This window comes from Pinus tabuliformis, chromosome 1_1 (genome assembly GCF_031772625.1).
Source record: "Pinus tabuliformis cultivar Carrire ecotype Pingquan chromosome 1_1, CPIR1, whole genome shotgun sequence".
NCBI lineage: Eukaryota > Viridiplantae > Streptophyta > Pinopsida > Pinales > Pinaceae > Pinus > Pinus tabuliformis.
In genome coordinates this window covers 191,181,976-191,209,874 of record NC_142297.1, presented here as the reverse complement: position 1 = coordinate 191,209,874, position 27,899 = coordinate 191,181,976, and the positions used below count along the sequence as shown (strand labels likewise).

Genomic DNA, 27,899 nt, shown 5'->3' with positions numbered 1-27,899 from the left:
AAGAGACGTAGCCTGTGAAGCCCAGGGCTTGGGAAATCCTGAGAATAGTTTGCTGGTCTACCGCCCAACCATACACATTGCTTTTCCTCTTGTTGACCATAGCTCCGGAGACTCTGTAGAAGCTTTGGATTACTTCATTGAAGGCCCTAGCAATTTTAATGGAGGCTCCTCCCATAAGGATAGAGTCATCTACGAACAAGGCATGATTAATTGGTGTTGTTCCATTTATCGCCCTAATACCTGGAAGTGACCCATTGAGCTTCTTTGTTGTAAGCTTTTGGCTCAAGGAATCTGCCATCAGAATGTACAGGAAGGGGAACAGTGGGCAACCTTGCCTAATGCCCCTCGAAGCTTTGAAGTAGTTTGTCAGCCTGCCATTTACTAGAGGGGCTATCCAAGGTTCTCCAATACATGCTTTAATCAATTTTATAAAATCAGGACTGAAACCAAATGCAGAAAGAACTTGGAGGAGGAAAGAGTGCCTTACTCGGTCAAAGGTGTTCACCATGTCCAGCTTAATAAGCATACCTTGCTCTTTGCATTGATGGCTGGAATGGATGATTTCCTGCACAAGTATCACGTTGTCCAGGATGTGCCTGCCTTTGACAAATCCACCTTGGTTGGGAGAGATGAGTTTTTCCAGCAGCGACTTTATTCTATTTGCAAGTAACTTGGTGAGTATTTTGTAGGACACATTACATAGCGAGATTGGCCTAAAGCGGTCGAATGCCACTGGGTTCGCTTCTTTAGGGATTAGAGCTAGGAAAGTGGAGTTTGTGCTTCCTCCCATTTTGGATTTTTGGAGGAAGCCTTTGATCATTCGGTACAAATCAACCTTGATGGTGTCCCAACAGATTCTATAAAAGTGGATGGAGAACCCATCGGGTCCTGGAGCTTTGTCTCGTTCCATCTTCCATATGAAATTGCTGATTTCATTTTTGGTGAAGGGCTTCAGGAGTATTGAGTTATCCTCCTCGTTAACTAGTCTTGGAACGTGCTTGAGGAAGTCTTGTGATTCCTCATCATCATCCACACCTTCTTCTTTTTACAGCTGATAGAAGTGAGAGGTTGCAGCCTCTTTTATCAGAGTTGTGCCTTTGATAGCAGCCCCATCCGGTGAGGTGATTTCAACAATGTGGTTTCTAGAAAGTCAAGTTCGGATTTCCTTGTGAAAAAAGGCTGAATTTTTGTCTCCAGACACAAGCCAAAGATTGTGTGATTTGAGTCTCAAGGATTCTTCCTCCTCTCTGAATGATCAGAGAGTGCTTAGTTGGAGTTCTTGCTCAATCTGAATTTCTGAGCAGGTGATGTCTTGCAGCTCCAGGCCCCTTTGCAAATCAAGCAGCTGCTTTATATTCTGTTTTCTATGACTAGTGGGGGAGTCTGTGGGCTTTTTTATCCATTCTTTCAAGGCTGTTTTGGTGGCCTTTAGCTTTTGCTCCCACACATAGCTGGGCGATCCAAGAACATGGATGGACTAGGCCTTCTTGACTGTATCCATAAACCCTTCTTTGTCTGCCCAGAGAGGGCTGAACTGGAAGGGGATTGGCCCAAATTTTCCTCTTCTTCCAACAAAAGAAGAATGGGTTTATGATCTGAAGTCAGCTTTGGCAGAATTTTTGTGGAGATGATCTTCTTTTCGGAGAGGAAGGTGCTCTGGAGTAGGAATCTGTCCAACCAGGCTGAAATGTGCTCCGCCCCAACTCTGTTATTTGTCCATGTGTAAAGCCCTATTTTTGGCTTAAAGTCCAGTAGATCCCATTGTTGAATCAGGTCTTCCACGAAGGGAAGGAAGTGGTCCCTACTGCTGATTCCTCCTCTTTTTTCCTTTGGGTCAAGGATTAGATTGAAGTCTCCTGCTAGAATTATATTCTTGAGGGAGTAAGCTTCAAGGAAGTTGGTCAAGGCTTGCCAACAGTCTTTCTTTTCTGCATAGAGGACAAGTACATAAATATTAAAGAGAGCAAAGATAATCTTACAAGGAAGGTGTCAGAGTCGGTGTAAATCCAGTGCTGCGTCTGAAAGGAGCTCCCAAATTGAAACTTGTCTTCCTCCTAGAGATTGGCAAGCCTACCTCATGTACCCCTTGCACTTACTGTTTTTCTTGCTTTTGTTTTCCATTCCACTTTGTTGAGTTCTAGAAGGGGTTCCCCTTCTATTTTAGTCTCTTGGAGCATGAGGATCTCGAGAAATTATGGTTTTAATAGGTTCTTGACTGCTTTAGCTTTTGAGGGATTCCCCAGTCCCTTGCAATTCCAAGAGACTAATTGCATTATTTACTAGCAGAGGGAGGGGCAGTACCTCCCTTGGGAGACCTGGTTCTAGTATTTTTGTCGATGGACATCTTAATCATGGGTTGGCTACCTTGCATTTTTTGTCTCTTTGCCTCTTCTTCTCTGGCCTCTTTGTGAGATTTCCTCCCCACTCTTTTTGAAGGCCTCTTAGTTGTGTCATCTTCCGAGGATCCCGAGATCTCTGGAGTCTTTTTCCTTTTCATATCTGCATAGGTTGGGGAGCTGGAGACACCTTTTGGAATTCCAGTTTGGAGAGGGCATGTTTCCTCCTGCCTTTTGTCTTCTTCCATGATAATGGCCCGTTGTTCAACCTCTTTATCTACTGGATCTGGGTGTTTTTCTAGTGTACTGAGTATATCAAAGGGATTGGTGGGTATGTCGGCTCTTAGAGGGACTGTGCTCCCCTCAGCTTGGACTATGGGAGGAGAACCACTCCCCGTGGACACTCCTTTCCCTTTGTTTCTGTTGTTCTGCTTAGCTGTTCTTGGTTTCTGGACCCGAGTCCATTGATCTCCTTTCACATTCTCGGCCCCCTCCTCTGATTTATTTTTACAGTGCCTGGAAAAGTGCCCATAGCCATGGCAATGTCGGCATTTAAATGGGAGTTGCTCATAATCTAGCACTTGGATGTGAGACCAGTCAACCACCATGAGTTTGATTACTTTAGGGAGGCCTTCCTCCAGGTCAAATTCTACACAAATTCTCACACAGGAGTACTGGTCCCTCCTTTCTGCTCGACCGATGTATTTGCCAAGTTTGTTGCCTATGGTTCCTAAGGATTTGGGGTTCCAACAATGCAGAGGTAAATGAGGCAAGCACACCCAAACAGGGACAACCGAGGGCACATCTTGTGTCGGATCGAAGTTTGGAGTCCATTGATTTAGGTATAAATCCTCAGGCCCCATGAAATACATGCCATTTCTGAATATGAGGTTCCTGTCTTCTAACGCTTCAAATACGAATACAAAGAAGCCTTTACCAACGAAGTGACTTTTGATTCCTTCCTTGACAAGAGATTGCCAGTTCCTTTGTACCCAGACATCTACAACTTTAGGCGAGGGCTATAGCCTAGTGAACTGTCCAATAAGCACTTTTTCTGCTAGATTCAACTCCGCTTTGCAGGGTTCTTCATTCGACAGAGCAACTGTGGGGATGGATTCCATTCTTTTGACAAACTTCTGCTGGTTTTCAATTGTTGGCCATTTCCCGGAGCGCAGTTAGCTCAGGTGGAAGGGGAGGATCTAGTTCGCGGCCCCCTCCTGGGGCCATGGCATTAGAGCTTCATGCAGCCTCTTGCTGTGTCTGCTCCTCTCTCGCGCGCGCAGAACTCTCTGCGGCTAGGTCAATCTCCATAAGCACTCCATGATGGATCGGAAATTTCATTTTTATATCCACAATGATAATCAATCAATATTTTATATTTCATTTTTATTGTATTGTATATTTATTATTGATTATATCATATCGTTAGTATATTACTAATGTATATTTATATTGTTCAAATAAAAACAAATTGTCATATAATATTATGGTCATAATTATCTAGTTCATGGATTAGGTTACTTAAATAAGTAATGGTTAAGTTACGGGTTGGTGGTTTAGGATTAAAGGATTGTTGAGTTTTGTAGCTTGGAAGGTACTTATAGTCTTGTGTCTTGACTAGAAGGACTTTGATTTTTCTCTTTAGGAGCTTGCATGTGGCATGCAGAATGTGCAAGTTAGTTGCACACATCCAAATGTGTTGCATGCGACATGCATGAAATGTACATGCTAAGCAAACTAAATTTATGATTTGCACTTCAATTAAAGTAAAGAAAGTTAAAGGTAGGATAGTTAACTAAAGTAAAGTTACTTATTTTCAGTGAACTTGACATACTAATTTTGGTAGTCAATCTTAGCTTAGGAATGTTATAAATTGAACCTTAAATTGAGGAGCTAAGACACAACAACAACACAAGATTGAATGAGGCTTCTCATTGAGCATGTGTTGGGTTCGAGAGAGTGTAGTGAGGTTGGTGATCAATTTTGTATTTTCTTATTTGGGCCATTATCCCATGATGGGAGACAAGTAAGTTTCGTGATTAATTTTTTAATGGAGGACTGTTGATTGGGCATAACTATGTTTACGTATATGTGACTCAGAGTGAGTAATTTTGCTTCCAGTAAATATTTTGGTTAGGAACTTCCCTGTGTATTTGTTCAGTTAATAATTGTTGGGAGCCAAATACCAATTATTGGGTTTGGGATATTCTAACATGGTATCAGAGTCCCAACTTTGAACTGCTCTCATAATTACAATATTTGGGTTCGTGTCAGATCATCGGAGCCAGGTTGGTTGGGATCATACGAACCACAATTTGTTTTTAAGGGTCGATATTTTTTTTATAGGCAATTTTTGAGTTGAAAAGAAAAGGTGGGGCAATTTTTAAAAAGGGGGAAAGAGGAAAAAGAGGACCCATTTAAAAAAGAAATTAATAAAAATGGTGAAAATTATTGTTGGTCAGTGGGATTTGAGATAATTATTGGGTAATGTTATGAGGATAGGTCGGATGGGGTAGGAAATTTCAACCCATGGAATGAGCGGATTGTTCTATTATTTGAGGAGCAGGAGTTGTGGGACATTGTGGAGAAGGTCATCCAAATTCCTACATATTCTACTCAATTAGCCGAGTTTAATAAGAATTTGAAGGCCAAGAGAATAATCATGGACTCCATTAATGACCATATTATACCTCATGTGATGGGGAAGAAGTATGCCTTTGAGATGTGCGCATCTCTGACCAAGCTATACTAGAGTACAAACCAAAATAGAAAGATGGTGTTGAAGGAGAATCTGAGAAATGCCAAGATGCCCGAAAATGACAAAATTGCATCATACCTAACTAGGATCACTCAGATTAGAGATTACTTGGCAGTAATGGGGGAAATTATTGACAGTGAAGAATTAGTTAGGTCAACCTTAAGTGGCTTTCCTCTGAAATGGGATGTCTTTGCTGATGGGATCATCAAACGAGAAATATGTTCACTTGGGATAGATTGTGGGATGATTTCATACATGAAGAGACGTTCCAAAAATACACGGCCAACTGTATGGTAAGGATGATGAGGAGAATCTTTTTCATGCTATAAAGGGGAAAAATAAAGTAAAAGGAAGTGGGGGACATGAAGAAAAGTGAAGTTCTTTGTGTGTCACAAGATTGGTCACTATGTGAGCCAATGTCCATACAAGAAGGAGGAGGAGGATTAGATGGTTGCATCAGCATCAACTGAGATTGATGACTTTATGGAGAAACTTGAGAATAAATTTTCTCTAGTTGCTTGTGTTTCTAATTGTAGTATTGTTGTGTATGAGGAAAATGGGTTATGAATAGTGGATAATAAAGCGTCCAGTCACATGATAGGGATGAGGTCAATGTTCCGCAATATTTCAGATACAGGCTCAAGCTGCAATGTGTTTAGTGGGACTAGTACCATGCATGCAATGAAGGGGGTTGAATGTGCCAGATTCTAGCTAGATTTAAGAGGATTTCTAGAGGTGACATGGATGTTATTTTTCCAGGGTTTATGGTACACGTGCTCTTGGTATCGACCTTAGAGGATGATGGACATAGAGTTTTTTGCCGAGTTGGACATGAGCTTCTATATTCAGAGGGAGTGACCTTAGATGTATGTAGTGCTTGGTATTAGACATGCATAGTCATATAGGTTGTGAGGACAACTTGTGGATATATCCAAGGGGATATTGGATATAATAATAATGTTGGTTGCTGAGAGGGAGTAGGTGGCAAGGAAGAGTGATTCTTTATGTATTTTCAGGAGTCTCAATTGGTATCATATGACATGTTAGATGCTTAAGAGAAGGATCCTAGGAGCATGGTTGGAAGGAACAAGTCTTTAGCTTAGATCCTGAAGTATGTAGCAGGGAAGCATTTTAGTTCAAAGGGAGTAACTACAATAATGGATAATGCGGCAGTGTTTGAGACATATCCAAGTGGAAGAGGTAGCTACAATAATGGATAATGCGGCAGTATCTCCTTCACTAAGAGGGAGTGATGAGTTTTGTAGCTTGGAAGGTACTTCTAGTCTTGTATTTTGACTAGAAGTATCTCCTCTTTAGAAGCTTGCATGTGACATGCAGAGTGTACAAGTGAGTTGCACACTCGTGAATGTGTTGCATGTGACATGCATGAGATGCTCATGCAAAGAAACCTAAATTTATGACTTGTACTTGAGTTAAAGTAAAGAAAGCTAAAGATAAGATTGTTAACTAAAGTAAGTCACTTATCTTCAGTTAACTTGACAAGCTAATTTTGGTTGTCAATTTTAGCTTAGGAAAGTTATAAATTGAGCTTAAAGTGAGGAACTAAGACACAACAACAACACAATATTGAGAGAGGATTCTCAGTGAGCATGTACTGGGTCTGTGAGAGTGCAGTGAGGTTGGTGATCAATTTTTTATTTTCTCAGTTGGAAAATTATCCCAAGATGGGAGCCCAAGTAAGTTTTTTTATTAATTCATTATGAAGAACTGTAGATTGGTTAGAAATATGTTTGTGTATGTGATTAAGATTGAGTGATTTTTCTTCCGATAAATATTTTGGTTAGGAACTTAGTTGTGTATTCATTCAGTTAATAATTGTTGGGAACCGAATACCGGGTGTTGGATTCAAGAAATTCTAACAAGGATTAGGAATTAATGGGTTATAAATTAAGGGGCTAATATATTAGGAGTTAGTATTTATGTGGATTAACCTTAATAAACTAGGTGTTATGTTGCATGGGAACTCATCCCTACTCGAAAAAAATCATGTACCCATCGTTCCTATGCTTTGAGTACTTATGGACCCTTAGGAAATGTCTCCAATTTTTTGGGGGCTTCACTAGGGACTAGGGGCTTGTTCACTGCCCAAAGATGTTATGGGAAAATTTTAGGGTGTTCCAAAGATATTTTTTGGGCATATATTTAGTTTTGACAATCATCAGTTCGAGAAAAAAATTTATATGATAGTGACATGGATTGTACAATTGGCAACTCAAAACATAGGTTTTGTATGATGGGTTTCATTTTTGGTTTATGGTGATTTAAATATTGTATTTTCAACAACAACATTACAATAAGAAAAGCTTCCATGTCAAGAAGAAATGAAAAGTGACATTCCAAAGGGATGATCCTTGTGGTTATTGCTTGCGTTCTTCTCATTTTTTGGGTCATCTCAGCTTTTACATATTGTACATAGGTTTTCGGGAGTCACTAAAGTCTAGTGCATCCATCATATGAACCTAAAACATTGTAAAAATAATCATATAACAATGATTGGGGTCAAGTAATAAATGTTTGCACCTTCTTAATCTGAAATATGAATCTAATCTCTTTATAGAACCAAAGTGTTTTATCGTGGTTTTCAACATAGTTATTAAAATATGCAAAATCTATTAAGAAGGGAATGTTTTTTATGTCTTATCATAATCATGATTAACAAGAAATATGAGAAAAAAATAGTTGCTATAAAGAATTCTTTGTCTCATAGGCCCTTCATGGACCTTATTGCAAATTGTAAACATTACACTTTAAGTTTTCTAAAGCTAAACTTCTCATATCTAGTGGCTAATAATGGAATGCCACTTTGTCCTTTCTTAAATTGTTCAATTTTTTTTAGAATTGGCAAGTATAAGGGTGTGCTTAATAATATATATATATATATATATATATATATATATATATATATATATATATATATATATATATATATATATATAGATATAGATATAGATATAGATATAGATATATATATATATAGAGAGAGAGAGAGAGAGAGAGATTGCAGGTTCCCACTTTGAGCTTTGACCCTCTAAAACCCTAAATAACCTCCTAAAATCCTTGATGTTGTTTAGATATAGGGGGCCTATCCCTTGTGCCCCCCTTATGCCTTGACATCGATGCATCTAATTCTCTTATGTTGATCAATGCTCTAGAATCCCAAGGTCTTGACCTTCCAAATTCGTGAAGGCTGAAGAAATTCCAAAATTCATGGTGAATGTTTCCAAATTGCACACTATGGTGCTTTTGTTGGTGTATTGGGTTTTCGTGTGTTGGAAATTAGGCTTAACACTCCTTGTGTGTTTCACAACATGGACTCACTACCTCTTATGGATTCTAAATCTAGATATTCTAGTGGAGACTAATACCCACGAGTTTCGATCTAATGATAATCGTGGTTCGTATACTGGTATCAAAGATATAGTTCTTGAGTTTGAAACTCACTTTACTCGCATTGGAGGGAGATTTTTTAGACATTGATTTCAACGCTCCTCGCGATATGGACTAACCGCCCCTCGTGGATCCTAAATTTGGTGATTATAACGGAGCATAACACCTTTGGGTTTTGGTCTACAGTGGTGATATGTATACAAAATTGTTGGGCATTGGGTTCAATGCTCCCCATGTGTTTTGCGACATGGACTACCCACCTATCGTGGATCCTAAATCTAGTGAGGGTAGCCGAGATTGACGCCTGTAGGTTTTGGTCTAATGGATTCAATTGTGGTCCATATATTGGTATAAGAGCTATAGGCCTCGAGTTCGAAACTCACCTGACTCACATTAGAGGGGAAATTGTTGGACATTGCATTTAATGCTCCCCATGTGTTTCTCAACATGGATTAACCGCTTCTCATGGATCCTAAATTTGATGATTGTAGTGGAGTATAATGCCTTCGAGTGTTGGTGTATTTACAAATGTTGTTTGTATACCCATTATCTAGGATCTGACATTTGGAAATTTGTAGTGGATGGTTATATAGATCCAAAAACTCTTCCATTTGGTTAAGATGGAAAGAAGGCTTTTGAAGATAATGCAAAAGCCATAAATGCCATTTTGTGTGGTCCATCAAGTTCAAATATTATTAAGGTTATGATTGTTAAACAAATAAAGAGATGTGGGATGAGTTGCAAAACAACTGTGAAGGAGATGAAATTAAAGAAATGAAAGAAGTGGAGAATCTGAAGATTGATGAACTACATGGATCTCATATTGCATGTAAAAATAAGACAAAAGAATTGAAAGCCTAAGATCATTCCCGAAATGAATTAGATGCAAAATAAGTGCAATCTACGAAAGAAGATATGAAAAAGACAAAGGTAAGCTACCATTTTTTTGTACTTGTGGTAGAATAGTTCATCTTGCTTCTAGATATCCAAATGTAATTTTAGAAAATAGTAGCAATAAAGAAGAACATGAAGATAAGAGAATATCTTATAAGCATAAAAATGAAACATGTCTCAAGAAGAAAATCTTTTATTCCAAATAATATGGTGGCTCATTAGAATAAAGTAATGAATATGCATATAATAACGACAAAGAATAATTCTAACTTGTGGCCATGAAGGCTGAATATTATACTGATCAAGAAGATAAAGACAATTAGAAAGAGATATCATATTGAAAGGAAGAAGATGCTAATGGAGAGGTAGATCTTGACAGAGAAATTATTATTACCTTAGAAGAAACAATAAGGCTTAGAAGGAATATTAAAAAGTAGAATGATCTATTACATAATTATGAGAAAGAAAAGAATTGGGATATTGATGAATCATCAGTCTCTCTCATGAAGTTACAACTAGAAGAGGCAAAGAAAACAAAAGAAATGTTGTGAAGCCAACTCATAGAAAAGGAAGGACATTGTGAGAAACTATAAGTTGAGATTGTTTCATTGAGAAAGGATTTAGAAAAATCCAATGATTAGTTGAGTCAAAATTTTATGTTTGGAAAGAGTACTGAAATATTATATGATATTCTTAATTTTTAGAAATCTCCTTTTATTAAAACATGTCTTGGTTATCATGGAACTGTTAAGGGAGAATCAAGCTAAATAACATTATAAAAGAAATGAAAAGAAGATTCTAAAATCTATGCTAATGTGCTCAAAGGATTTAGAAGCAATGGATGCAGAGTGAGAAATAAAGCCAAGGATGAACAAGAACATGACCCTATCGTCAATACTAACAACACCAAAAATGAGGTAAATAATCATTAGAGATCTCAGTTTCCTCACAAAAAGAGTTAGAATGGGTTCAGAAGAATTATTCCCCCAAGAAGTTCCTTCTCATCCAGGTATCAAAATTTCTTTCATGGGTATTTATTTTCATGTAATAATTTTGGTCACAAGGCAATAGATTGGAGTGCATATCCAATAAATGACTATATGAGGAATATAAACAAAGGATCATATAAGATCTCAAAGAATGGTTGTGTGAGCAACAATATTAGAAGTTTTAATGAGAATGCTATAAAAAATTATAATTTATTTCCCCCCTTATTAGATCATGTTGAATGTTTAAAAGCAAATAAAATATATTATTAGAAATAGAAATCAAAGAACAAAGGTATGGATAAGGAAGCAAGAGAAGTAGGAAGAATGTGGTCTAGCTCTATATGTTCAAAACAAAGAAATCCAATGGTGTATAGATAGTGGATGTTCAAGTCATATGAAAAGTGATCTGAATTGGATAATTATATTGTTTTTCATCCATCTCGATGCATTTGGAGTGGAAAAAGTGGAGGAATCAGCTCACGGGACCGTTTTCATCGATGTGACCCAGTTTGGCGAAACGAGGTCCGAAACCTTTTGAGAGTGTTTTGAGGCATCAAATGAATTTTTTGGGGGTAAAAATTTGCCGCATAAGCGTGAACCTTTTTATGTTATTCTACACACAAAGATCTTTCAAAAGGCACAAGAATTGCGTCAATTGGAGTTTGTATGCAAAAGTTATGCCACTCAGAAGTTGACCTTCATGTTTTCACACCTATAGTTCGGGAGGATTTCACGTCAGCTTCCATTATTCATCGAAAAGGGTTTAGCCACATGTTTTTGATGTAAAAGACTCTAGAATATTCTATTTTGTAACTCTAGTTAAGAGTTGATGTAGTCAAACCTAACCACTAGTAGGCTACCGGGTTGTGTTATAATAGGGCCACTAGGAAGAAGAGGCATTCCATTCTTTCGAGAGAATTTTGTTCCATAGTTGAACAAATATAACCAAGAGAGATAGGAAGTAGAGCACACAGAGAAGACATGTGCATTGTAGCAGCCCACAGGGCACATGCATTACTTCTTTGTATTTGCAGCGATATTTCCAGACAGAGAAAGAGAGCGAAGCAGGATCACCTTCCAATTAGGTTTTCTCCTGAAATGGTTTCCTAGAGATATCTTGTGTATTATGTGTTTGTGATCTTATTTTGTTGTTCTCTAATTTTCTGCTTGATTTACTTTTACATGCATGCACTAATTACAGTTAATTTTACAGTTCTAGAAATTAAATAAAATTGTATTAGTGTAGAATCTCATATTTTTAATATAATATTATCAGATATGTTGTGATGAACTACTTAGTGGAATATCCACGACAGTTTATGGATCAACAAGAGATAAAATAAAATTTATCTCTCTAAAGGAAGTCAAAGGAGCCAATGCCATTCTTGAAAATAATAATTGGAAAAGGCACAATTAGTCTTGTCGATGGAATAACAAAAACACATAATGTTCTGCTTGTTGAAGGTTTAAAGAACAACCTATTGAGTGTAAAACATAGTTACCGATCAAACATGAACTATTACCTCAAAACGGGCACTCGAGCCCCAAAAACCCCAAAAGAACATGAAAAAACAACCCAAAAATGAAAATTATTTATGCGAGAACAATGCTTTTTTTTAGGGTAAATTTTCAACTTTTTGTTAAATGGAAGTAAAAACCATTTTTGTATTGAAAAATCGATGAAAAAATACCCTTAAAAAATTGTTTATTATGGAATAAAAAAAAATCAAGGAACAATTTTGACATTTTTTAGCAATGGAGTTAAAGAGAAAATATCCGAACTTTGAAAAACTGTAAAATTCCAACAATTCTCGGACATGATGTTAAAGATAAAATATCATGTCTCGAATCCCGATAATTCTAACTATTTCCATCCATGTTGTTAAAGATAAATTATCTTGACTCTAAAAAACCTTGAAATTGTAATTGTTTTCGACCATAGCATTAAAGATAAAACATCATAATTCAGAAACACCTTAACATTTTGACAAATTTTCAACCTTGTAATTAAAAATTTCAGTTTGTAACCTATTTCAACCATGAAATTATGGACAAATTATATGACTAAAACAATTTTTAAAAATCAACAAGTAAAAGAAAGATTTATTATTCCAAGAGTAATTTTTAGCAATGGAGTTAAAGATAAATTATTTGGACTTTGAAAAACTGTAAAATTCCAACAATTATCGGACATGATGTTAAAGATAAAATATCATGTCTCGAATCCTGATAATTCCAACTATTTCCATCCATATTGTTAAAGATAAAATATCTTGACTCTAAAAAACCTTGAAATTGTAATTGTTTTCAACCATAGCATTAAACATAAAATATCATAATTTAGAAACACCTTAACATTTTGACAAATTTTCAACCTTGTAATTAAAAACCTTCAGTTTGTAACACATTTCAACCATGAAATTATGGGCAAATTATATGACTAAAACAATTTTTAAAAATGAACAAGTAAATGAAAGATTCATTATTCCAAGAGTAATTTCTAGCAATGGAGTTAAAAATAAAATATCTTGACTCTAAAAAACCTTGAAATTGTAATTGTTTTCAACCATAGCATTAAAGATAAAATATCATAATTCAAAAACACCTTAACATTTTGAAAAATTTTCAACCTTGTAAATAAAAACCTTCAATTTGTAACACATTTCAACCATGAAATTATGGACAAATTATATGACTAAAACAATTTTAAAAAATGAACAAGTAAATGAAAGATTTGTTATTCCAAGAGTAATTTTTATTGCAAAGGATAAAACTATAGCTCTTTTCAAATTTTAGCATAAGACAACTTATCCTATTGTAAGAAAAACCTAAAAATAAACCATCAAAATGAAGTATTATTTTTAATGAGGTATTAGAATTTCAACAATTTTAAAACTATCTTATACCAAATGATAACAATAAATAATGTCATTGCAATATCATTGTATAATTTAAAAAATCAACATTAACTTATAATATTTATTTACTTTTAATCAAAATATCAACTTTCGTAGATTGAATATCACATACATTAAAGCATATAATCCAAAAAACATAGAAAAGACCCATAACTTCATATAAGATCATACGGAAGTCAAAAATATTTATTTCAAGTTACCATGAAAACATCTCTAAAGACATGAATTTCTTTTAATTAAAACATTAAATCCAACAAACATAGAAATGACTCGTAACTTCATGTAAGATAATATGGAAGTCAAAATATTTATTTACATAAAATGCAAAATTCAAAATTCATTTATGTAAAATGTCTTAGAAATTTATTCAAAATCATCTATAGGATCTAGCACACCATCAGAATCTACATTATCAGATGAATGACTAGATGCAGATGAAGATGACCCATATTCTTATCTTTCATCAACTAGAGCCCCATCTGAGTCAACATGCATGCCCACCATTTTAGGTTTCAAAAGTCTTCTAGATCTACGACTAGGTTTAGTAGATTCCCATCTCAACATTATTCCTTTTGGTAGCAACCTCTTGAAAATATCTATGGTCTTGAAGCGAAGAGTTCCTCCCTTTGTTAAATTGAAGTCATAGACAAGTATGTCAACATCCTTCAGTTTTAATAGGTCTGTGCGGTGACGATTTATATTTGTACCCTTTCTTTTTCTTTTTATGTGAATTTGTTTATCAACTACCATCTCTGGCTTGTACACACCACTGAATGGGTGGGTATTTGTGGCATACCAATGTACCTCAATAACTGTAATATCTTAATTTTCTTTAATGAGTTTTATAACCTTTGCAACCCAAAATGGATAGCCTAGTGGATCTCCATCTGCTAATACTGCTATCATGCAACCCTCCTTAACATCTTACACAAAACCCCTGTAAAGGTCTTCCATGGCTTCATGTTGTGCATGTGATCTTCTAGAACCAATATAGATTTCTCTTTCCTCTTCCTGTTGAGAATTAATAATGCCTTGAGATCGTTGTTGTTCAATAATGTGTCTTTCGTCCTATTCATTTGTCATATTTTGAGGCCAAATAAATGGAGTCTTCAAAAGTGATTATTCATTTCATGATATTGACATGATATCACTTTGATCATTGAAAAAATGCTCCCACCAAACTGAATCAACAACATCAAAGTAGTCATATGTATCTCTAATACATTTTTTTATTTCTTCCAGACATTCAGAATAATTTATCTCTCTCTTATGCCTTCGTGCATTATTGAGTTCAACAACTGATTGCAATAATATTATCTTTGATGCAAATATTGGATGATCTAGAATGAACTTCAAAAATGCTAAACCTGATGACGACCCCCATTCTGCAACTGTTGAATACTTATGGCCCCATATAAGTGTTTTTCCATCAATTTTTTTGATACGAAATTGATGCTGGAAGCTAATGTCATTAATTTTTTCAATGCATTTCTCCTCACCACGCGATTCCAAAACAAACCTTTGCATGTCAATTGTTTCTTCCAACACATAAAAAACAGGGTCTGGAATATATGTTTTCTTTATACATTCAATTAATGATGGAAGGCTCCCAACATTCTTCCTCCTCAATATTATTGAAAAATGCCTAAACATATTATCAATATGGTAATGAGTGTGCCCAACAAGAAGGAAACCAACCTTTACCTTTTTAAAAATTCCCAATTGAACAAGAATGTTTAGATATCCAAAAAGAACTTGATTTTTATTTTCAGGGCTTGTGTTGTCCAATTACAGATACAAGACTTCAGGAAGAATACCAGACCAATGAGAAAGCACATCATGGATTATAGTTATGGTAAGATTTGCATCATTATGAATATTTGGAGATGTGAAGTAAACCCTTGGCAACATCTTTCCATTAAAGACCATTTAGCTAACCAAGTGAAACTGAATAAAATTTTCTTCCTGTAATTTTTTTGGTGTGCAGACAAAATGTGGCTAAAGTGTTTTCTTTTGGTCCATATCATTAATTATCAAACCCAAATATTTATTTGGATTATCATAACACTTTTTCTATGTTTATACAATTTTTGTCTTTCACTTGTTTGTTGATTGCGATGCTCTTGAAGTGCTTTGACAATGGAATCTGCACATAAAATAAAAGAAAACTATTAATAAATATATTTTCATAGTTGATAACTATCTAATTTTTATAAATAATGTTATGAATGCATACCTCTTTCCGTCCCTTGAAATTAATCTCTTTTTTATTTAAGAGAAGCACATGTACTGCAAATTCCCATCCTTATCTTCTTAGGAATACGAACATTGTTGAATTCGTTCTTCCATATCCTTGTAAAATATGAATATGTAATAAAATTACCATCTATTTCAACACCTTCTGCATATTCTCTGTATAAGTTGTAGATTTCTCGTCTTGGAAAATTATCTGGAATATGTATTGTGTCTTTATTTGGCATACACTCTCCATGCTTTGAAAATAAGTCTTTCATCCATGACATTGCAGTAATTTCTGATGGTCCAACCTCTCTTTTATAAAGTACTTCTGAATAATATGTAGGGTCTTTTTCAAGTCTTTCTTAGATTCTTGACAAATGAAAATTACCAACTGAATGCAACATTTTGAAAGCCTTTCTACAGATCAATACATTCGAAATATGATAATCATAACCCACCAGTGTAGATTGCATGCAACCCACTAAAAATGAATTTTGCATACTTTTATTTACTGACATATATTTCTTCCTTTTCTCTAAAGCAACCTTGAAATACACATGTTTCAAGCAATCCTTTTGACAACATTCACTTGAAATCATATCACCAACAAAACTTCTACTTGTGAGATATTTTTTCCTAACCCTTGTATAACCGGAATATTTTGGATTGATATGAAAAGGCCTACTCCTACTCCTAGATAAAATATTTGCTTCCAATGTCTCCCTCATTTCATTATTATTTGCAGAAGCATTTTCATCATCAGTGGGAGGAATATTATACTGACGAAGATAGTTATAGAATTCATCACCATCATTGCTTGGAAAATATTCATTACCATCCTCACATGAAGGAAATTCTTCACTACCAACATCTGCGCTTTTGAAATCTTGACTGAGATGAAATTCTTCACCATCTTCATCCCTACTTTTGAAAACCTCCCTTGGAGGACTCAATTCATCATCACCACGACTACCTTTGAAACACTCACTTAGAGAAAATGCATTATTGACATTTGTGCCTCTAAAATGATCATTTTCAAGAAACTCTTCATCCTCCCCTTCATCACTGGTGCTCGCGTAATCCTTAGGATTATGACTAAGTGGAAAATATGACTCTCTATTCATAGTCAAATTATTATTTGCACAAAATTCTTCATCCTCCCTTCATCAGTGGTGGTTACATAATCATTGGGATTAGGAACAAGTGGAAACTTTGAATTTCTATTTAATGAAAATTATTCATCCTCCCCTGCGTTAGTGGTGTTCTCATAATCCTTAGGATTAGGACTAAGTGGAAACTTTGAATCTCTATTTAATGGATATTGTTCATCCTTGCCCTCCCCTTCATCAGTGGTGCTCTCATAGTCCTCAGGATTAGGAATATGTGGAAACTTTGACTATGCAAATTTTTCATCCCCCCCTTCATCAGTGGTGCTCTTATAATCCTTAGGATTAGGAATATGTGGAAACTTTGACTCTGTAAATTCTTCATCCTCCCCTTCATCTGTGCTACTCTCATAATCTTTAGGATTAATACTATGTGGAGACTTTGACTTTGCAAATTCTTCATCCCCTCCTTCATCAGTGCTACTCTCATAATCCTTAGGATTAGGACTATGTGGAAACTTTGAATTTGTAAATTCTTCATCGCCCCCTTCATCAGTGGTGCTCTCATAATCCTTAAGATTAGGAGGAAGTGGAAACTTTGACTTTGCAAATTCTTTATCCCCCCTTCATCAGTGCTGCTCTCATAATCCTTATGATTGGGTGGAAGTGGAAACTTTGACTTGGGAAATTCTTCATCACCCCTTTTATCAGTGCTGCTCTCATAATCCTTAGGATTAGGACTATGTGGAAACTTTGACTCTGGAAGTTCTTCATCCCCCCTTCATCAATGCTGCTCTCATAATACTTAGGATTAGGAGGAAGTGGAAAAATTGACTCTCTATTCACAGGAAATTCTTTTTTCCGCCCTTCATCAATGTTGCTTTCATCATCCTTGAGATTAAGATCAAGTGGAAAATTTATCTCTCTATTCATAGTGAAAGAATTCCTATTACATTCATCAAAATTAATAGAGTAGTTGCACGATGAAGATGTTGATGCTAAAGAAAGAAAAACTTCATTATCAGAAGAATCCATGACTTTCAACCAGAAGATGTTGAATGATACAAATGCACTCTCTCCCAATGACAATATCTAACTTAGAGATTGAGAATTTCCCCAACAAAAAGCAAGTCCCATCACCAACTCCGTCCTCTAGAGTTTTGGTGTTTGGAATAGACTTTCAAAGAGTCCCACCCGTGTTCAAATCTCTGGAGACGTCACCCATACACCCGTAGTGTAGGAAGATACAAGCAATAAAAAAGTAAGTCCCATCACCAACTCTGGCCTCTGGAGTTTTGGTGTTTGGAATCGATTTGCAAGGAGTCCCACTCGTGTTCAAATCTCTAGAGGCATCACCCATACGCCCGTAGTGTAGGAAGATACAAGCAATAAAAAAATAAGTCCCATCACCAATTCCGGCCTTTGGAGTTTTGGTGTTTGGAATCGATTTGCAAAGAGTCCCACCCGTGTTTTAAACTTCCCCCCCCCCGCCCCCCCAAAACTTTTCGCTGAAAATTTTCCCTCCAAAGTTTTCCCCCAAAAACTTTCACTGAATATTTTCCCTCCAAAACTTTCGTTTTTAAATATTTCCCTCCAAAATTTTCATCTATAATTTACTTGAAAACATATTACTAAACTTTTGGTTTTGGAAAATTTCACCTTAGTATTCAAAATATTGATAGAAACTCAAAATAATTTTTCTATTTAAATTATTTAACATTTACTATGTAAGTAAATTAATTTTTATAATTAATATTTTTTTTATCCCATAATGAATAAAAACTAACTTAAAGCTATATATATATATATATATATATATATATACATTCAAGAAATGATAAATCAATCCCACAATCATTGCTATAAAATACAATTCATCATTTCTATTCATCATATCACATCAAGTCTTCTGGGTCCTGTTAAAAAGTTTGGAGCGATTTTGCGGAGGAGCTGCATTATCGTAGATAGCACATTCAACGAGAGTTTTACGCATTTTAAATGTTAGTTTTTTTTTCTATCTCGACTATTTACAGATGAATTTGGGGAATTTTTGTGTTTTTACGGGAAAAACCACATGCAAAACTCCTTTTTTTATAGGGATGAAAAGGAAAAAAAACACAAATTTGTAGGATTTTTAAGAGAAAAATTAAGATTTTTTTATTTATTTTATTTTTTATTTTTTAGGCTTTTGAAATGAAAAATGGGTGTTATATATATATATTTTTTAATTTTTCTTAGGGAGCATTAAAATTATTGCATGGAAAAAAAAAATATTCAATTAGAAAAAAAAATACATTTATTTTTTTGTTAAATATTTGTAATTTTAAATTTTTTTGTTTCTATTTTATTTTTCTAACTGAAATTATATTTATTAATTACAATTAATAAAATTTTATTTTATTTTTATTATTCTTATTTTGTTTGTTTTTTTTGTGTGTGTGTGTGTTTTTTAAAAATTAAAATACATTTGTTTGAAAATATTCGAAAATTTAAATTTAATTTAAAAGAAAATATTTAGATTTTTTTTTTAATTATTAAAAAATAATTTATAAAAATAAAATTAATAGTTTTTTTTTTAAATATTATTAAAAAAAAAATCAGCCATTTTTTGTTTTGATTTTATCTTATTTTATTTTATTTAAAATTGTAATTATATTTTTTTTGTTTTTATTTTATTATTTAAAATTATAATTATAATTTTATAATTTATTTTTGTTTTTATTTTAATTTTTTTTATTTAAATTAAAATTTTAATTAAAAAAAAAAAAAAATCGGCCTGGCTTGCCCTTTGGCCACTCGCCAGCAGCCAAAGGGCCATAGGGTGATTCCCAGAATTGGCTTGTGGCCCTTTGGCCGTTGGTTGGGGGCCCGGGCGGGCGGAGGGACGTTGCAAGCAGCCTCCCCCTACTCGCCCGGGCCCCCGGCCAATGGCCAAAGGGTGTGCCAATATTTTTTAAATTAAAATTTTAATGTTATTTTAAAAACAAAATTTAAATTATATATATATATATATATGTATATGTATATAATAATTTTTATATAAAATTTTATTAATATTTTTTATAAAATTCTAAAATAATAAAAAAAAGTTTATATAAGATTTTGTAATATAATTTTATTAATAAATTTGATAAAATTTTAATAATAAATTTAAATAAAATTTTAAAATAATAAACATAAATTTATATATAAAATTTTATTAATAATGTTTTTATAAAATTCTAAAATAATAAAAAAAGTTTATATAATTTTATTAATAAATTTGTTATAAATTTTTAAAATAATAAAAAATATTATATATAAAAATTTAATATAATTTTATTAATAATTTTAAAATTATATATATATATATATATATATATATATATATATATATATATATATATATATATATATAATTGTTAGATTTTAATAATTTAAAATTTAATATACATGTGGATTTTAATAGTTTAAAATTTAATATATATATAATATATATATAATTTTGTTGATTTTAATAATTGAAAATTTAACGTATAATATTTTTTATACAGGTTGATTTTAATAATTTAAAATTTAATATATAATTATATTTTATAAAAATCTAGATATAAATCATTTTTTTTTAAATTTATATTTAATATTTGTTTAATATTTTAAAAAAATATAAATAAAATTTATATATAATAATTTCTTTATAAATTTGTAGATATAATTTTTATGAATTTTTTTAAAATTACGTATTTTTATATTTAAATAACAATTATATTGTTAATTTTTTTTTTAATAAGTTATATATATGGCTTTTGATTAATATATATATATATATATCCGTTTTTCAGGAAGATAGCATCAAGGAAGGTCTCTGTGAATATGTCTAGAACAAAGACAACAATTTCATCATCTAAAGTTGCAGGTGGACACGCTTTGAAGACTGCCGAACATATCGGAACTGAGAAACAACATAAAAGTCGACCAACTGGCCCATCAAGTGCACCAAAGATTATTTCTGAATGGATGAATTCACGAGAAATAAATAAAACAAATTTTACATGGCATGTTAAAGATGTTGAATCTGATGATAGTACACATCTCTATCTATACTGTGGTATGATTTACATGGGTGAACCATATGAGGTGATAGGTAGAGTACGAGACATATGTTTGGTGTTGAATTCAAACATTGTTTATGTTCTTGCAAAATTGCCCAAGTCACATGAAAATGTTAGATATTGTCTCTCAAAGAACAAGTATGACACAGATGAAGAATCTACACCATTGTGTGAAGAAATCTCATCCAACATTTCAAATAACATTGTAAGTATGCTTATTTATATTTATGTGTAATGTATTATTGTAATGATCATTAAATTTTTTATAAATGATTGATCATTGACATATTGTATTTTCTTTGATAGGATTTTGTTGAGAGTCTTTCAATGATGCTGGAGGGTATTTATTATATGGAACCAAATATTATGCATGTGATCAACAATTTCCATATAGAGTCAGAACAAGAAAAGAGAATGAAGCAAAGATCAACAATTCATGACACTGCAATGGTACATGTAGGGGATCAACAAAGAATCCATACAGTGGGTCAATCTAACAAAGGTAAACATGTTTCTTTTGAAGATGTGGAAGTTGTAGCTCAAGCTGAAGATCAAAAATATGTTTCCATTAATGAGAAGGAGGTTAGAACTGTTGTTGAAAAGGAGAAAATAAATAAAACACCGAAAAGAAAAATGTCCATGGATGTCTCTCTTCCACTTGATGATGAGGATATTATTTCTATAGAAGAAGATATGTTAACTAGGAAGAAGAAGAAATAAAAAATTGGCGAATCTGTTAAAATCATAAGCAACAGTGAAGAACAAAGTGAAAGTTCTAAAGGCAGCAAAGAAATCATAACACCAGGTGCTGATTTAGAGAATGATATTATGAAAACAAATCAAAATTCCATTCGGAATCACTTGAGGAAGAATAAATTAATTAATGGTGGCAAAACATTTGAGCTTAATGTCACCCAATTCTATAGGTCAAATGAAGGACAATCTCAATATCAAATTAGAAAGGCACATCACCTACATGTCCATAATTTGAAAACATTGTTCAGGTACAATCCATATGCACATTTGGTGGATTATGTGGTTTTTGTTGATCCAAATCAAGTTCCCAATAAGGAGGTATTTGATAGAACACAATGTTTTGACTACAAATATTATGTAATTGGAGGAAACCATTCAGCAGAGGCCAAAAGACAATTGATTGAGGAATATCATGGAAACTATCTTTTTGAAACAGTGAAATGCATCATTTATACTAGTTTAACAGAAACAGAGGCAAAGTTATTAGCATGGTATCATAATGCAGATAATGAGTATGAATTTATATGACTTTTATCAAAAAGGGTCAAATTTATTCATAATGATTTTTTAGAAAAATATGGCGGGGATATGACAAAGGTCAGTTTAAGCTTTCAGAAGGAATGTTGTATGGAAACATGTTATCAAATTGAGGATAGAATCAAATTAAAAGGTGGCGAAGTAAATTCAAAACTATTCAGAAACATAGATAACATTTTCCAATTGACATTTAGAACAAGGGAGATATGGGAATTGATTGATGACATTTTCGAAATGTGAGAGAATATTGCCATAAAAAATCAGAAGGTTAAAAGGTCTAAACCCATAATATGTACCAACAGTAAGACAGGTCTTGAAATGAAGCAACTTCAAGATGATATGACTCACACCCTGGAGAAAATTGCAAGGTGTGAAAGATGACAAACTAGTCAAATCAATATTATGTCGTGTGAAGTCAGGTGAATTTTCATTGGAGGAAATGTGCTCGAAATTTCAAATGTAAGTTTGTTGAATTACTTTTTCTTTTTTTTGGATTATAATTTTCTTTTAAATATAACATATTGTTGTTGTTATTATTTGTTATGCATATCTCTATATTAACAATTTTTACTTTATTTATTCAATCATAAGATTTATATGAACATACAAGAACATATGGTTAAAATGTTGAATGAAGAGAGTTGGAATGATGTTGTACTTAACTACCCAAAATTAAGTTCTACAACAACACTCAAAGGTTTTATCTTGCATTCAAAAATGTATGTTGATTTTTATACTCATTTTATTTGTATGATTTTTTATTTTATTATATTACTTATATTTATATTTATTTATTTATTAAATATTTCGAAGAAGGATGTGAATGGAGTACCAAATACTTTCAAAAGTTTCATTGAAAAAATTAAGTTGGAAAGGCTGAGAAAGTAGCTTCTTAGGAATTTTGAACTTGATCCTACTCTTACACATTTCATTTGGAATGCACTGGACACTATCCAATATCAAATAACACGAGGTGACTGTGAATATATTGCAAAACTCATATCTAAAAGGGAATATGCCCTGGTTATTACAGACATTCCTCATGGTTTCAATTTCTCAAACATTGAATATGATAGTGAGCCTTACACTTATCAGGCTTTTAATAAAGTGGTTACGGCCTTTCAAGAAGTTACAACATCACCACTTTGGAGATTTGTGACATTTCATTCAGACACACAATTTGAAATGTTTTTAAAAAGCTTCAAGAGAAAATCAAACTCAAGGATGCAGCTTACATGGTAAGACATTGAAATTGTATGTTTGATTAATGTAATTATTTTATTTTATTTTTATATACAAGTGGATTGAACTTTTACTATGTCATGTTACATGCAAAAGTCAAATCATATTTCTCCCAGAGATCAGCCAATTACAAGTGATTGTGAGTTCATCCATGTTGAATGCTGGGCAAAAGATGATAGCTATAAGTCCATTTTTCTGAACCAAGTAGATGGAAAGAGTCATAGCGAAGTACTGGTTGATGATGATGTTGTAAAAAAGTTAACATATGAGGTTAAAGATGAAAAAGGAGAGATAACTAACATATATCAAAAGCCACAAACATTGATTAACTATCTTATAGATTTATGTTCAAATGAAGGAGATTGGGTTTTGGATTTATTTTCAGGTTCAGGCAAGTTTTATTTTTTTTTTTCCACTGGAAAAATCCGTAATATTTCATTATAATATGAAAAATTACATATGTAGATGCTTTGAAAGCATATGCCAACTGTTTTGTACCTTTTTTCAAAAATAGCAGTTCAATGCTATATATCTGTCTGTTACATTTACAAAAATTATGCAAGATAGGTGCCATTTTTGGCAATCCGCAATCTATTGCAAGATATATCATGATGTGCAGTCAAAAACATAAAAACTGTTTTATTATATCGCCCCTTGACCCGCAGTAGGATATGTCGGGTCTATATAAGGCCGGTGGTAGTACTTCTGCTCCTGCTGATCCAAAAATTCAGTGATTTCCCATAATCCATGCTCCATCACCGCGGCCTCCTTGGAAAGCTTGTCAGCAGTCTAGTTATGTTCTCTGTATATATGAGAGATGTGAAATAAATTAAAAGCTTCCTTTAGTATAAAAACTTCATCAAGCAGTACATTTAGGGTGTGTGAGTGACATGTGGTAACTCTATTGACCCAGTTAACGACAATCTGTGAATCGCCCAAAATGTTGATGTTGGTGCATTGGTGACTGAGTGCAAAATGTAGCAAATGACGAAGAGAAATGAGCTCAGAGTAATTGTTTGTGCCATCCCCCAATCCAACTTTGATGTGGTAGAAGTGCCTCGAGGATTTGTGGATAATGATGCCCGCTCCGCAGCCATGTTCGTTTGCAGCCCCATCGAAGAAGGCCCATGGCGAGCTCATGTCGATGGTGGGAGGAGGGGTCGATCGTCGCTGTTTTAAGAGAGGAGGATTTGGTAATTCGTTAAAAGCTGTAATGATTCCAGCTTCAACGAGAGGCCACCTGGCCTCCCATCCATCAAAGATCATTCGATTCCTGACCTTCCAAATAGTCCAGTTAACTATGATCGGAAGGTTTGCAGCTTTCGAGCCACTGTGTTTGTTTCCCCAGTCGATCCAAGCGTCGATGAGGTCTGTACCAGACCAATCCCCAGAGAACTGAATATGGAGTTTGATGTTATGCCATATTTGATGAACAATGGGGCATCTTAAGAATAAGTGTTCGGTGGTCTCTGAGTCTGTTTTGCATAGTACACATCGCGAGGGACCGGATACAGCTCTGCGCTTTAGGTGTTCATCAGTGGGAATGCGATTGCGTAGGACACACCAAGAGAATAATTTTGACCTGGGCGATGCATTTAGCTTCCAAATCTGGTGCCACCATCGATCAAGCACTTCCGGCTTCCTGTGGGAGATGATGACTTTATATCCTTCACAAGGAGAGTATATCCCACTGTCAGCCAACTGCCAGATGAGTTCATCCGGCCCTTCCACAATTCTGATATGGGATTCTGAGAGGGCATCGCAGTATGCTTTCCAAGGTTCGTGCCATCTGATAGGGATGTCTAATTGGGTGCCTGATTTCCAAGCCTGATGTAATATGTCAGAGCCCTCAGTATCAGCGATCTGAGCAAGCACCCTAATGCCTCGGGAGTTTAGGAGGGCAATCAGGTCTGGAGGAAGCCGGTGTCTACCTCCACACCCGCTCCATGGGTCCATACCTATGCGCACTTTGTTTCCACTCTTGATACGCCATACGATATTGCTTCTGAGGAGGGGGAGGGAGTGAAGGAGGGCTTTCCATATGGATGAGATGCCCGTTCTGTTCCAGCTTGGGAGTCTAGCCCAATCGATGATGTCAAGAGGCCAGATGTACTTATGGTATGTAATGTCAGTCCATAAACTGTGGGAAGTCAACAACGCCCAACCCATCTTTGCAGCAAGTGCTTTTGCAAAAGATGCCAGATCCTTTAATCCCCATCCCCCCCATTTCTTGGGGAGAGCAATCTTGTTCCAGGAGATCCATGCAAAGGTGCGCTTCTCTTCCTTTCCAGCCCACAGATATCTGTTGCATAGTCTCTGAATCTTAGAGAGGATGTTCCGGGGTATCCATGCTAGAGCCATCCAAAAAACAGGGGTCGCTTCCAGCACGGATTTGATCAGAGTTAATCTGCCTGCTCTGGAGAGATATCTGAAGTACCAACATGATATTTTCTTCTCAATCTTGGTGACAAGCCACACCCAGTCAGCTATCTTTTGGGCTGTAGGCTTTAGCCAGTATCCAAGGTATTTAAGACCTCGATCCAGAGGTTGAGTGATAAAAGGGAAGGCCCGCATAGCTGATTGAGATTCAGCTGCAGAAGTACCAACCAGAGTGATGGAAGACTTCTCATGGTTTACCACCATCCTTGTGGCATGAGAAAAAAGATTTAGGATTCTGTTGAAGGATGAGGTGTCCCTGATGCTTCCATCAAGGAGAATAAGGACATCATCCACGAACAGAAGGTGAGTTAGGAAACAAGCATCTGAGATCTTTAAGCCTCGGATGGTGCCATCCCTCCTTGCGGAAATGATGAGTCGACTGAGCGCTTCAGTTACCAATAGGAACAAGAGGGGGGAAAGGGGGCATCCCTGACGAAGTCCTCTTTCAGAGTGGAAGAAATGGGATGCAGCTCCGTTAATCAGAATACTATAAGTAGGTGAGGTGATGCATGCCATAATCTAAGTGATAAGCTGATGAGGGAAGCCCAGGTGGATGAGAATCATTTTGATGTAGAGCCAGCTGACTCTATCAAACGCTTTTGAGAGGTCAATTTTGAGAAGAATGCTCTTGAGGTGCTTGGACCAAATAGAGTGAATGGCTTCCTGAGCAGAGCCAATGGCTTCATGAATCTGCCTATTTTCCAAGAAAGCGAACTGCTGAGGAGCGATGTGTTTGGATAGGATGGGTCTGATCCTATTGGCAATAATCTTGGATATGATCTTATAGAGAACATTGCAGAGCAAAATGGGACGAAAATCAACGAAGGATGATGGAGAGTCTGACTTGGGAATGAGAGCGATGAAGGTGGAATTTATGGCATGATAGATCTGTCCAGAAGTTCTGCTCTCCTCCACCACCTTTAAAATGTCTTCACCAATGATGTCATAAAAGGCCAGATAAAATTCAGTGGTCCATCCATCAGGACCAGGGCTCTTTTCCTTCTGGAACCATTTTATGGTGTTCTCCAATTCATTCATGGTGACCGGTGCATTGAGATCCTCCAAGTCTTCATTGTTAACGAACCTCGGGAAATGGGAAGCTACACGAATGATCTCAGCAAGGTTGGTTCCCTCAGGGCATTTGAAGATACCTTTGAAATAGGAGGTGCCAAGTCTGGAGAGTTTGTTGAAGGAGTCTGCCAGACCCCCATCAGGATAGGGTAGGTTCCAGATGGTATTTGCCACCCTCCTCCCATTTGCATAATTATGGAAGAATCTAGAGTTTTCATCCCCTGCCTTTAGCCAAGTGGCTCTACTCCTCAGCCTGATCGATTCCTCTCTGAACTTGAGAATGCTGTGCTTCTGCTTTTCTAGATCGACCAGCCTGTTTTTACTTTCCACAGAATTAAAGCCCAGGTTTTGTTCATCCAACAGAGCGTGTATGTCAGCTTCTATCGAGATGAGCAGTTCATCTTCCTTGGCCTTTTTCATCTTAGCCCATTCGATCACAATATGTTTGAGTTCTGTCAGATTTTTGACAAAACCCCTAGCCAAAGAGGATTCTCTGTCAATAGGGTGAGCAACCCAAAAGTCCGTGACCAGTTTAGAGAATTCAGGGTCCTGCAACCAATGATGATTGAATTTGAAAGGAGCTTTTGGTTTAGGTTGGGGGCCCAAAATTTCCATCAGGATGGGAGAGTGATCCGAAATTCCCCCCGAACTCACCCACTGTTTATAGCGATGGAGATGACGAAGCAGCGGTCCCTTGATCAAAAAACGATCAAGTCTGCGAGCCAAAGCTGCTGGCCCGATCCTCCGGTTCCTCCAGGTGGGGAGAGGATGATTCATAGGGATGTCAATGAGGTCATGCTGTTCGAGCAGGTTCCTCATGAAGTCTGATATGGGATCTGCTTGAGCAGATGAGCCCCAAGATTCACTATATCCCAAGGAGAAATTTAGGTCGCCACCTATGATCAGGTTTTCCGCTTGCATCAAAGATCGATCAAGGAGGGTGCTCCAGAAACCTTCTCTCTGCTGACAGGGTCCATATATATTGATGATGCGCAGTTGCCGCCCAAGGTCTTTTGAAAAAATGTCAGCTCCCAAATATCCAGGCCCTCCCCAAGAAGAGTCCAATCTGATGGAATAGGGGTTTAGTCCAATGGCCATACCACCCGAACGGCCCAT

General features: G+C 35.3%; 1 protein-coding gene across 1 annotated transcript; it reads right to left on the bottom strand.

The window, feature by feature from the left end:
- Window positions 1-2,272: 2,272 nt before the first annotated feature.
- Window positions 2,273-27,899, bottom strand: LOC149212177 (uncharacterized). Its single transcript, XM_089388583.1, has 3 exons — window positions 26,557-27,899; window positions 24,331-25,917; window positions 2,273-2,852 (listed from the first exon to the last, which is right to left on the bottom strand). Exons 1-3 carry the CDS (start codon window positions 27,897-27,899, stop codon window positions 2,273-2,275), a joined length of 3,510 nt encoding a protein of 1,169 aa, XP_089244709.1.